Here is a 12,447-nt window from a genome sequence, read left to right as displayed (position 1 = left end):
GTAGTCAAAGAAATTTCTTTACTACAATGCTGAGAATGCTACTACCTGACTTTCTGAATGTTATTACCTGTCTTTCTTGAACCTGTTTCCAACACTTCCCATTTCATTAGGCTATTTGTGGTTGAGAAGTAAAAGCTGTGGTCTTGTGTAGAATTGAGGTGTACAATAAACACACCAACAAACCATTTGGTAATTTCTTACTTTTGTTGTGCTTTGCAGTGTTACCGTCATTCACAAAGTCACCAACAGACCTCACTATTCGAGCAGGAGCTATGGCCCGTTTAGAATGTGCTGCTGTTGGGCATCCTACACCACAGATAGCTTGGCAAAAAGATGGTGGTACTGACTTCCCTGCTGCACGAGAGCGAAGGATGCATGTTATGCCAGAAGATGACGTATTTTTTATTGTAGATGTGAAAATAGAGGACATTGGAATTTATAGCTGCACTGCTCAAAATAGTGCTGGAGCTATTTCAGCCAATGCAACACTAACTGTATTAGGTGAGTCCAAATATAACGTTGTCATTTGACTGAGTGGAACAGAAATTTTAAAAATTGTAGTTTTATGCCATTTGAAAATATAACGTATTTTTTAATCTTAAAACATTGAGCTTGGAAGTTATTTTTGTACCTTGTAAAATCTTCATTACTGTGTAGTCAATGCATATTTTGATTTTAATAACATTAAAGATAAAACTATGGAAGTACAAATATAAAAATTAATTTAAAACTGCTTTCAATCCAGAAACTCCTTCATTTGTGCGTCCTCTTGTTGATAAAACGGTGGCAAAAGGTGAAACTGCAGTTCTGCAATGCATAGCAGCTGGGAGTCCTCCTCCAAAACTGAACTGGACCAAAGATGATAGTCCTTTATCAGTAACTGAAAGACACTTCTTTGCTGCTGGAAATCAGCTGTTAATTATTGTAGACAGTAACCTGGATGATGCTGGGAAATACACATGTGAAATGTCAAATACCCTCGGAACTGAGCGGGGCCACATTCGCCTGAATGTCATTTCTACACCAAACTGTGACTCTACACAAAGTGCTGCATCATTTGAAGAGGACGGATGGTCTACAATTGGAATTGTTATCATAGCAGTGGTATGCTGTGTGGTTGGCACTTCTTTGGTTTGGGTGGTTATTATTTACCATACAAGGAGGAAGAGTGAGGACTGCAGCGTGACAAACACAGGTGTGAATTTTAAACATAAAAACACTCTTCATTTTCCATTCCTTTGTTTTAAGTGAAAGAGATAGAAATGAGATCAACGCAATATATCTAATTTCAAATGAAAATTTTTGCTGGCTCCCTGCCCTCCTCCCCCTCTCCTGACTCTTGCCTTCAGCTTCAGTAATTACACGAATGCTAAAAGCAAAGTGGTTGTCATCTGTTAGTGGGCCCCAATATTTAAGTATTGTCATGTTGTTCAACTGCAGTAAGTATTACAATCCGATTAGTTGTCTTAGTTTTCATGTTCAGACATGAATATTTGATGGGCCACCAGTTGACACTCGAAAGAAGAGAATCCTCGGCTGATCTGTTTTTTTCCCTCTTAAGTATCCGGGGACTGATTGTGTTCCTTTCATTATTTCTACTGAAATCATTAAAGCCAGCGTGGATCAGTAATTGAGCTAAGGTTTAGACACGTATAGTTTAGCTATTTGCTGGATTAAACTGTTGAGCTATCAAGGGAACTGGTAATTTTTTCCTAGGAATGTTTTGTTTCCCTTTGTTAGTACTGTCCCCCACCCACCCTTCTTATAAAATGATCCCAGGGTAATTTTCCTCACATGCACCTATGTTTATGACTGACTACAGCATTGTAAAAACAAAGGCATGTTCTGCACTTATTCCCAAGCTTAAGGTATATTGGTGCTCATCTCATCAAGCAGAACTGTTTCTTTAAAGCACACTTATAATAAAAAGGTAAATATGAAGAGGTCACAACCTAAAATGTCGACCATCCCTTTGCTGCTTGACCTGCAGTTTGTTTTTACTCAAATTTGCAGCATCTGCAATCTCCTGTCTGAGAAATATTTACATAGGGATTTTGAAGTTGAACATTTTGGATTTGAAATGCACGACATTGTCAAGTGACTACCAATTGTAGTTCACTTTTCTCTATACAATTGCAGTGCTGGAGTCTTCATCTTTGCTTTCTTTTTATTCCTTAGTACTCCATCTTTCTTTCCATTAGGAAGGTGTGACTTGTGTATTTGTTCACAGTTAAGCTGCATGAAGAGTTATTGTCCCTCTGGTCCTGCCTTCCATTTAGGTCTCTACTAATCCGTGACTCTCGCCAAGTAATGTTAATTAGGAACAGTCATCCCCCACCACCCTTCAGCCCTCCCTTAATACTATTTGCCGCCGCCACCACCACCAGCAGCTCTTAAGCTTAGAGTCCTGAAGGCAATTGTTTTGTCCATTTTTGAGTTTGACTAAGACAGTGAGTTAGTACTCTTGGTCTCCAGAGCTCAGTGCTACATGATGTAGACCAGTCAGGCACTGAATTTTTGAATGTTAATATTTTCCTTAACTGAAAGATTGTATGATTGGGTATAGTCTATTGCCTATCTTAATGTTTTTCAAAAATAATTAGGTAGTTACTGCAAAAGAACTATAGAAATTTTGTACAGTAAATTAGAATTAAGTTTACAAAGTGACCTGATTTACTTTTGTTCAGTAATTTGCAACATTTGGCATAAATTGAACCATTTGTGTCTCGAGAGGAACTAAAGCAACTTTGAGGAATTTTATTTGGAAGACTTTAATACGTGATTTATGATCGAGTTGCACAGATGTTAAAATTGTTCTTGTGTTTCATAGATGAGACAAACTTGCCTGCAGATATCCCAAGCTACTTATCATCCCAGGGAACACTGTCTGATCATCAGGAAGGATATGGGCGATCAGAAGCTGGCAGTCACCATCAGCTTATGACTGGTTCTATGAATGGATATTTACTCCAACACAGAGGAAGTGATGGTGAGTTTTGAAAAATAACTTATTCAGTGACGATTCCCTCACTTGCAAAGTAAACAAATGCATGCATGTTCTAATTCTTAATAGTTTGTAAACTTACCAGTCCAGGTTCCAACCAACCTCTAGTCAAAATTATTATATTTTGTGTGTATTGATATTTGCGAACGCTCAGAAGAATTTGGCTGGCAGTGTGATGGATCAAAAGTGAGAAAAGTGATCTCACGTCCACAAAATAAAACCAATGGACTACCTAGCATTGACCTAGGCACCAAATTCAATTGTGCTAGCATAGTCAACCTTGCAGAGTCCTCCTTCCAGACAAATGGAGGCTGGCATCAAAATTGAGAGAGCTGTCCCACAGCCTAATCAAGCAACATCCTGGCATCGTCACACTTGCAACATCATAGCTTACAGATGACGTGTCAGATTTGTTCATCACAATCCGGCCCTCCTTGCCAGGACCTTCCAAACTGAAGGGACACCATAATATACAGATCAGAGGGTGTAACCCTGGAAGTCCTCAACATTTGAGTCCAGACCTCGTAATGTCTCCGCTTCAGGTTAAACATGGGCAAAAGAGAACTTCCTGTTTACCGTCAGTGTGCCTGCTCAGTTGATGAATTGGTACTCCATGTTGAGCAACACTTTTTGAGAAGCACTTGAAAGTAGCAAGTGCACAGAATGTAGTCTGGGTGGGGGACAAATGTCCATCACCAAGTGGTCTAATGGCCAGCTCACTCTCAAGATCACAAGACAAGGGAGCAGAAGCAGGCCATTCGGCCCATCGAGTCTGCTCCAAGGAAAGGGAAATAGAAATGGGGAATGGGGGAAGAAGAAAAAAAAACTATTCTAATCCCAATTTCTGGCCTTATCCCCATATCCCTTGATACCCTGACTATTTAGATATTTATCTATCTCCTCCTTGAACGCCCCCACTGATCTGGCCTCCACTGCTGTACGTGGCAAGGAGTTCCACAAATTCACCACCCTCTGGCTAAAGAAATTTTTCCTCATCTCTGTTTTGAAACTGTACCCTCTAATTCTAAGATTGTGCCCTCTGGTCCTGGACTCACCCACCAAGGGAAACAGCCTAGCCACATTTACTCTCTCCTATCAATATTTTAAATGTCGCTATGAGGTCCCCTCTCATTCTTCTGTACTCCAGTGAGTACAGTCCAAGAGCCGACAAACGCTCCTCATACGTAAGCCCTTTCATTCCTGGAATCATCCTCGTAAATCTCCTCTGAACCCTCTCCAACGTCAACACATCCTTCCTAAGATGTGGGGCCCAAAACTGCGCACATTATTCCAAATGAGGCCTCACTAGTGCCCCGTAGAGCCTCATCAACACTTCCTTACTTTTATACACTATACCTCTCGAAATGAATGCCAACATAGCATTCGCTTTCTTTACCACCGATCCGACCTGGTGGTTAACCTTTAAGGTATCCTGCACGAGTACCCCCAAGTCCCTTTGTACTTCCATGCTTTGGATTTTCTCTCCTCCTCGATAATAATCTGCCAGCTTTATTTCTGCTTCCAAACTGCACATTTCTCTACATTGAATCTCATCTGCCATTTCCTTGCCTATTCTCCTAAACTGTCTAGGTCCCTCTGCAACCTTCCTATCTCTTCAATACTCCCTACTCCTCCCCCTATCTTGGTGTCATCTGCAAACTTAGCCACGAAACAATTTATTCCATCATCCATATCGTTAATGTACAAGGTAAAAAGGAGCGGTCCCAACACCGACCCCTGCGGCACACCACTAGTAACCGGTAACCAACCAGAAGGAGATCCTTTTATTTCCACTCTGCTTCCTGTCAACCAGCCAATGCTCCACCCATTCTGTTATCCTACCCGTAATTCCATGACCTCTCATCTTATTAATCAGTCTCTTGTGAGGCACCTTATCAAAGGCCTTTTGAAAGTCTAAATACACAACATCTACCGCCTCTCCCTTATCCACCTTACCTGTAATTTCTTCAAAAAACTCCAATAGGTTGGTCAGGCAGGATCTTCCCTTCACAAAACCATGTTGGCTAGGACCTATCTTGCTTTGCGCCTCTAGGTATTCCATAACCCCATCTTTGAGGATAGATTCCAATAACTTTCCCACCACTGACGTCAGACTAATAGGTCTGTAATTTCCTTTATGCTGCCTCCCACCTTATACAACGGAACTACATTTGCGACCCTCCGGAACCACGCCGGAATATATCGATTTCTGGAAAATTATTGCCAATGCCTCCGCTATCTCTAAAGCCACCTCCTTCAGAACCCGGGGATGCACCTCATCCGGTCCGGGAGACTTATCAGTCTTTAGCCCATTTAGTTTTCCTAGCACCTTCTCCCTAGTAATCTTAACTGAACTCAATTCCATTTCGTGAGACTCCTGACTAACCGGCACATTGCTGATGTCCTCCATGGTGAAGACCGATGCAAAATATTCATTCAATTCCTCTGCCATCTCTCTATCGTCCATTATAATAGCTCCTGCACCGTTATCAATTGGTCCTATATCAACCCGTGTCTCTCTTTTACACCTTATGTATTTAAAAAAAACTCTTAGTATCCTTTCGAATGTTATCCGCCAACTTCCTTTCATAATTCATCTTTTCTTTCCTAATGACCTTCTTAGTTTCTCTCTGCAGGTTTTTAAAAGCTTCCCAGTCTTCTGTTTTCCCACTAATTTTTGCTTCTTTGTACGCTGCCCCTTTTGCTTTTATTTTAGCCTTCACCTCTCTCGTTATCCACATTTGTGCCTTTTTTCCATTCAAAACCTTTTTTCTTGGAATATATCTATCCTGCAATTTCCTTATTTCCTGTAGAAATTCCTTCCATTTCTGCTCTGCTGTCCCTCCAGCCAGCTTACTCTTCCAATCAATTAGGGCCAACTCCTCTCTCATACCATTGTAATCAGTGGTGATGCTGAATCCTGGCTGCTAATTTATTTCTGCAGCAGATAGTCACTGACTGCTGCAGTCTATTTAGACAGTCCTGTCTTCACAGTGAGCAAATGGTCTCCTCCTTCACTGTCCATGTAATCACATTAACTGGGAGAATCTTGGATCAGGCAGCTCAAAACTGGGCATCTAAGGTGCTGTGGGCCAGGCAGTTACAGAAGTATATAGCTCTACAATCTGCAACCTCATGACCTGACATTTATTATCAAGCTAGGCAATCAATGAGTGCAGAAGGGCATACTGCAAGTAACATGAGGTTTGCATAAAATGGTGCCAACCCTGTGCCAGGCAATGACCATCTCCAAGAATCTAACTACCTACCCTTGACATTCAGTGGTATTACCAATGCTGAATCCCCTTCCATCAACATCCCTAGGGGGTCACCATTGACCGGAAACTCAATTATTGTGGCTACAACAGTAGGTAAGAGGTTGGATGTCCTGTCCCAGGTGATTTGCCTCCTGACACCCCAGAATCTTCCCAACATCTATGACATGATGGAATACTCTCCTCTTGCCTAGATGAATGCAGCTCCAACAACTTTAAGCTAAATTGCATCCAGGGCAAAGTAGCCCATTTAACAGGTACCCCTTCCACCATCACCACCCTGAATGTTTCCTTCCCCATTTGAGCTCAGTACTGCAATCTCTACAAAATGCATTGCTGCTATTTGCTTCAGCTTTTGTGAGAACACCTCTCAAACCTGTGACCTCTGCCACCGACAAGGACTTAAAGTAAATGGGAATATTATTGCCTGCATCAGCATATTCCTCCCAAGTTGTGCACCATGCTAACTTGGAAATACGTTGCTGTTCTTTCAGTGTTAGTGGTACTAAATTCTGGAACTTTCCTTGCCATCAGCATTGAGAGAGTATCTTCACAAGAAATTAGCACACCATCTTCTATAGGACAGTTAAGGATGGGTGATAAACACTTGTCTTCCCAGTGATTCCTTTACTCTGGCATGAACTTAAAAAGACATTTTGAATATGATATCAATACAACAAGTTTTTAAGGTTTGTGATGTGCAGAAAGTTTTTAGGAATTGAAATATATTGGTGTAGTTCAGTTTGATTTTGAAGTGTCTTTCTTTTCCTTAAGATCTCTGTCACATTGACAACGGAAGTGACACTGACATAGAAGGTGTATCTGATCCACTAGTTTATCATAAATCAGTCCATGCAGCCTCAATGTATGCTGGAGGAATTGTATATGATACTGAAACTTTGGATAGAATCAGCAATCAAGGTAAGCAAGTTAAATATTCGAACATTTGCTTTATTTTCCTGAGAGAGTACAAACAATATTAATGAGTTGAATTAAAAGGAAGGTTATGGGCAGTGCTGCATTTGCAGGAAACTCATCCAGGTTGCAATTGACATAGTAACCTCAGCAGCCGTGATACTCCTGGCACACATTGTGGTGTTGATGGTTAACCTATTCCGTAATGCTCATATTTTCCACTGATTATTTCAAATATTTTTAGCTGAGCAATTTGAAAATTTTTATTTTGAATTTGTTGACTTGTGTCACTTTACATTGAAATTCACTGCTGCAAATAAGGTTTTGGCAGTTACAACAGTAGTTATGGAATTTAGTAGTTCTTTACTGAAAACAATATTGTAGGTGTATATAGGATAATCATTTAGACTTAAAACTTTAATTGAAAAAATAAAATGGCATATGTTGTGAGACCTGAAAAACTTCCTAAACCAACACCTGAACTTTCTTGCCCTTTTTGTTCTGCCTGCAAATTCTTTTGTTACTTCAGCCTTGAGGTGAAAAATGTGAAATATTATTTGAATACCTCCAAACAGATTTTTGCCCCTAACCAGAAGGGGACCAAAACATTTGTTGGTCATAAATGACATCCTGAATGACAAAGATGAAAACACCTTTCTCATAACATTTCTGCACCCTTTGCCACAGTTGAACACATGATCCTCTTGCAACTTGACCCTATTGCTTAACTGGATGGGGCTGCACCTCCATTCTTATCATATTGTTCAATTATACTCATCTATTGTTGAGCTGCTTCTGTTTCTCATCCATATGCTGTACTGTGGCAGCAAGATCCAAAGCACGCCTTTTTTCCTTAAGTGAGCTGTCAACACCCAGCTCTACCTCACCTCTGCTTCTCTTAACCCATCCACTCCATTCTCTCTAATTTACTCATCTACTTGTCCAACAGACAAACTTTTGATCCCCACCTCAAATTATTTCCTTGGCATCAATTCCATTCCTCTTCTTGGCAACTAAAGTCTGAAACAGATTTTGCAACCCTGATTAGAATCAGGTTTATGATCACTGACTTGTATGTTAAATCTGTTTTGTGGCAGCAGTACAGTGCAAATACAAAATTACTATAAATTACAAAATAGTGTTTTTAAAAAAAATGTAGTGTTCTTGGACTGCTCAGAAATCTGGCAGAGGGGAAGAAGCTGTTCTTAAATCATTAAGTGTGGGTCTTCAGGCTCCTGTACCACCACCCTGATGGTGGTAATGAGGGTGAGGGTCTTTAATGGATGCTGTGACCTTGAGGCACCACCTCTTAAAGGTGCCCTCTGGGGGAAGGGTTATGCCTGTATTAAATTCCCCATGGTAGAGATGCCTTTAGACCGGAGGGCATTGGTTTAAGATGGAAAGTGAGAGGTTTTGGGGAGAACTGAAGAGTCGTTGCAATCGGGAGTGCACTGCTTGGACACGTATTTGCAACATCTATGTACAAGCACTTGATTCACCAAGGCATGGTAGGCTATGGGCTTAGTTCTTGCAAATAGGATTTGGATATGTATTTAGTGCCTGCTTCTGTGCTCTAACAATACAAATTCTCAGATCACCTTCCAACTGCGTGCTTATCACCAGAAATGCATTTATCCACGTCCCTCCACGGAATTGTCTGACTCTATCCCACCTCTATTCATCTGCTGAAGTCCTTATCTGTAACTGTTACCTCTGGGACATGACTACTCTTAGCTGATCTCCTTTGTTTCACACTGTAAAATTTGAAGTCACCCAAAGGCCTGCTGTTTGTGTTTTCTCATAAAGTTCAGTTCATCCTTTAGCAGCTTTTCACTACTGTTCTACAAATCTGAGGTAACAGATGGAAGTGGTCTCAGTATTAAAAGGCAAACTGATCTGATTAAGTGAACAGTGTGGATTCCATTGATTTGTTGACCATTGCAAGACATCAGTTCTTGACTAATATTTGCTTCTCAAACCAGATGAAAGTTCTGACCAGGTGGGAACTGGTCCAGGCGTCTACAATGATTCTAGCACCTATTCAAAGAGAGGGTACTCTCAGTTCACTCAAGTGCCCCCAGAAGACCTCTTCAACCAAGCTATTGCAAAGAAGATGATTCAGCTCCCAAATTCGAACTTGTTCAATTCTGTTCAAACTTTACACAAAATGACTGCTGTTGATGTACCAGTTTCAAACAGGAATCCAGAAAAATTAACAGCAACTCACAATATGTATGGTGGTAGGTAGATCTTTTTTGTTAGTGAAATTATTGTAAAAGTTAAATGCAGAAATTACTTGAATAATTTTGAATATTTTTTATCAAACATTTGCTGTGCTCCTTTTCTATCTATTAGTGTTAAGTAGAAATGTTTTATTCCAGGCAATAATATATATTAGTTACGCACTAAAGCTCATTTTTGAATATTGAGTTGTTTTTGATAGTTCAGGTAGCATTTTTCCCCTATGAATTTTTGACCAACTTTGTCTTGTGTTCAAAATTGGATGTATGCATAACTCTGAATTCTGGCCAGTTTGTTGAATTTCCTTTTGTAGCCTGGAGAAATTGAGTTGAATGTAATGTCCACAGCAATCTGATTAAAATCATCACAAACTGCAACTTCTGAGGATTGGCTGCTCAATCAGGCATCAGAGGAGCTCTAGCACATTCAAATTCTATTTAGAGAGCTATGATTTGGACGTGTGATTAAGCAGTTATACCTTAAATTGCATTGTGTATTTTAATAATGCAAAGCAAGATGTTGCTTTTTAATTGGATCTTTTTGCCACAATTCTGGTGCATGTTTCTCATCAGCTTTTTTCTGTGGGAAGAAAGAGTTGGAAATTGAGATTAGTTCAAAAAAAATTTAAACTGGAAACTTGAGTAATGTTTAAAGAACATTGTGACTTTTGTGGTTCATTGAATCTTCCTGATTGTACTTTTGTTTGGGATTTTTCAAAAAACATTACAGATCCTTTCTGCTTGACATGAAGAGAAAAGTGCTTTACGGCTCAATCTTTTACTGGACACTAACATTTCAGCAACTTAGTCCTTCGGTAGCTTTAAAGTAACTTGTGACATTTCTTTAAAAAAAACGTACTTGGAACCATATTCACACCTGTAAGATATTATACAGTAACAATTGAACAGCATTATTTTAAAGATTTGAGTTCATAATGCTCATAGGCTTCTCTAATAGTATTCTAATACTTAAGCTATAAAGTTTTTAACCTTTTTAAGAAATTTTGCAAGGTAAACAGAATGTAAGCATCTTGTGCTTAAGTTTGAATCCATTTGAGCCTATTTGAATTTGTGTGGAGTACATAATTGTATTTTGTACTGTATTTTCTATCCTACCTCATGAGCCTTTTGCTCATTTTAATTATACGTTGCAAAGATGGAGTTTGATTTTTTTTTTGTCTGCAAAAATGACAACTAATATCCAGAATTTGTTTAAAGCTAAATTGTATTATGCAGATTAGTAGCTTGAAAATTTTCACAATTTAATAGGATAATCTCATGCTGCTTTTGAACAATGTTCTCTTTAATGTTTGCAATTCTTTATTGCCAGGGACATTTGGAAAACCCTTGTGGAGAAGACACCAAGATCCCTATTCTGATTATATTCAACCAGCTGCAACTCGGTCTTTAACTCTTCATCATAATCCTCGAGGCTCATTGGACAGTGATTCTGAGATTGAAGCAGAATCAGAGAGTCCCTCTGTTTCTGTCACAGGGAACCACAATAGTACTTATGAACACATTGTTGATAAATGTAGGACTCCGACTTTTCAGCCATACAGAGTTAATACGTAGATACCATCAATGTGAACTACACTACTCAAATTTATTGTACCAAAGAAAGACTTAAACTACCTCAAAACTGTTGCTTCAGTTTTCCAGAAAAGTGATTTCTTCTAAGAATTAATTGTATCTCAAAGATTGTAGATCGCTATAAACTGATGATTAATGGACCAAGAGGAAGCATTGTTAATGTATGCTTTTATTTTGAGCACTACTTCTGAAGTATGATGAATTTGCTATATTTTTATTATTTTATACTTTTTTACTGAATATTTTAAAATTTTCACCTGTAAATTAATTATGTAAATAACAAGTATTTACCTATGTTTGTATAATAGGGGATACTTAATGAACCTTTCATTGTTATGCTAGAATTTTATCATTGGTACAGCATGTTAGTTATATGGTGCTAAGGCTGACTATAGGTCAGCATTTTAGTGCCTTATTTGCACATTTACATTGACAATAAAATAGTGTTTTGCTTTGAGCTAATTTTAAAGGAGCACCTTTTTTGTATTCTGACTTGAATTTGTGTAGTGTATAATCTTCTGTTACTTGCAATCTGTCTCTTAACAACACATCACAGCTGCTGTAAAAGATGTCTGAGATGCCTTAATAACAAAAGATCCACATTTACTGATTGTGTTGAACTTGTATAATAAAAAAAATGATTGGCTGGAATTGTGCTGAATAATGGTCTGTGATCCAAGCAGAATAGCCACGTATCAGCCATTCCCACCTCAGTTTACCTTGGACCTCCAAGCATGCATGGTGAACGTCCAAATTGAGCTGGAGGTTGGATGCTATTGCTACTGACAGCTACACAACTTGACTTAACTCTGTTTGGTGCTCAATGGCAGTGATGTACAGAAGAGGATCTAGATGCTCTTTGCATCTGGCCCTTTATACCAAGAAAGGCTGTGAACTCATTCATTTGAACTGCAGTGCATGTGCCTTGTGGCAGTATGAAAAATCCCCTGAGGTTTACTGTGTTTTGTTTCTCCATTAGTACAAGTTTTGGAATCTGATCCCTCATTTCTGCAGTTTGTATTGCATGATTTTAACATGTTGCAATACACTTTAAAAATAAAGGAAATTGCACACAAATTGATCTGGACTCAAAACCAGATTCCAAAGTTATAAGGTCTTTGTGCGTCAGGTCAATTTTTAAACTTCCCTCATTGACCTTTCCTATGCCCTTAAGCCCCAATTCAAGCTTAATCCAGTTTTTGCATTTCTCTTACTCTTCCTTACTAAGCTCCAATAACTCTATCTCCCAGTATGCCAATAACAACCCGAGCCATTAATGGATGTTGCACAATTATTTGTTTTTGATGCACTAATTATTCTCCTCCCAGTATTGTTGATGTATTGTAACCACCAAGGTGCAAAATAGCTTTCAGTATGAACCTTAAATGGGTTTTAAATGCAGGGTTTGTAACCCTTAGCT

The 12,447-nt window shown here is 39.1% G+C and overlaps 1 protein-coding gene across 2 annotated transcripts in view; it reads left to right on the top strand.

Moving 5' to 3' along the window:
- Positions 1–11,676, top strand: part of lrig3 (leucine-rich repeats and immunoglobulin-like domains 3) — a 51,088-nt gene extending 39,412 nt beyond the window's left edge. Inside the window, exons 14-19 of one of the 2 annotated variants that reach the window (XM_052030081.1) lie at positions 220–501; positions 746–1,195; positions 2,831–2,989; positions 7,054–7,200; positions 9,177–9,434; positions 10,765–11,676. In XM_052030081.1, coding sequence (XP_051886041.1) covers positions 220–501; positions 746–1,195; positions 2,831–2,989; positions 7,054–7,200; positions 9,177–9,434; positions 10,765–11,009 — 1,541 coding nt within the window. In that variant the 3' untranslated portion in view covers positions 11,010–11,676. The remainder of the gene's footprint in view (positions 1–219; positions 502–745; positions 1,196–2,830; positions 2,990–7,053; positions 7,201–9,176; positions 9,435–10,764) is intronic. The other variant, XM_052030082.1, reaches the window with a different exon arrangement.
- The last annotated feature ends 771 nt before the right edge of the window (positions 11,677–12,447 follow it).

This window comes from Pristis pectinata, chromosome 15 (assembly GCF_009764475.1).
Source record: "Pristis pectinata isolate sPriPec2 chromosome 15, sPriPec2.1.pri, whole genome shotgun sequence".
In the NCBI taxonomy this organism is placed as follows: domain Eukaryota; kingdom Metazoa; phylum Chordata; class Chondrichthyes; order Rhinopristiformes; family Pristidae; genus Pristis; species Pristis pectinata.
The sequence above is the reverse complement of the archived record's forward strand: the minus strand, read 5'-3'. Positions and strand labels throughout refer to the sequence as shown.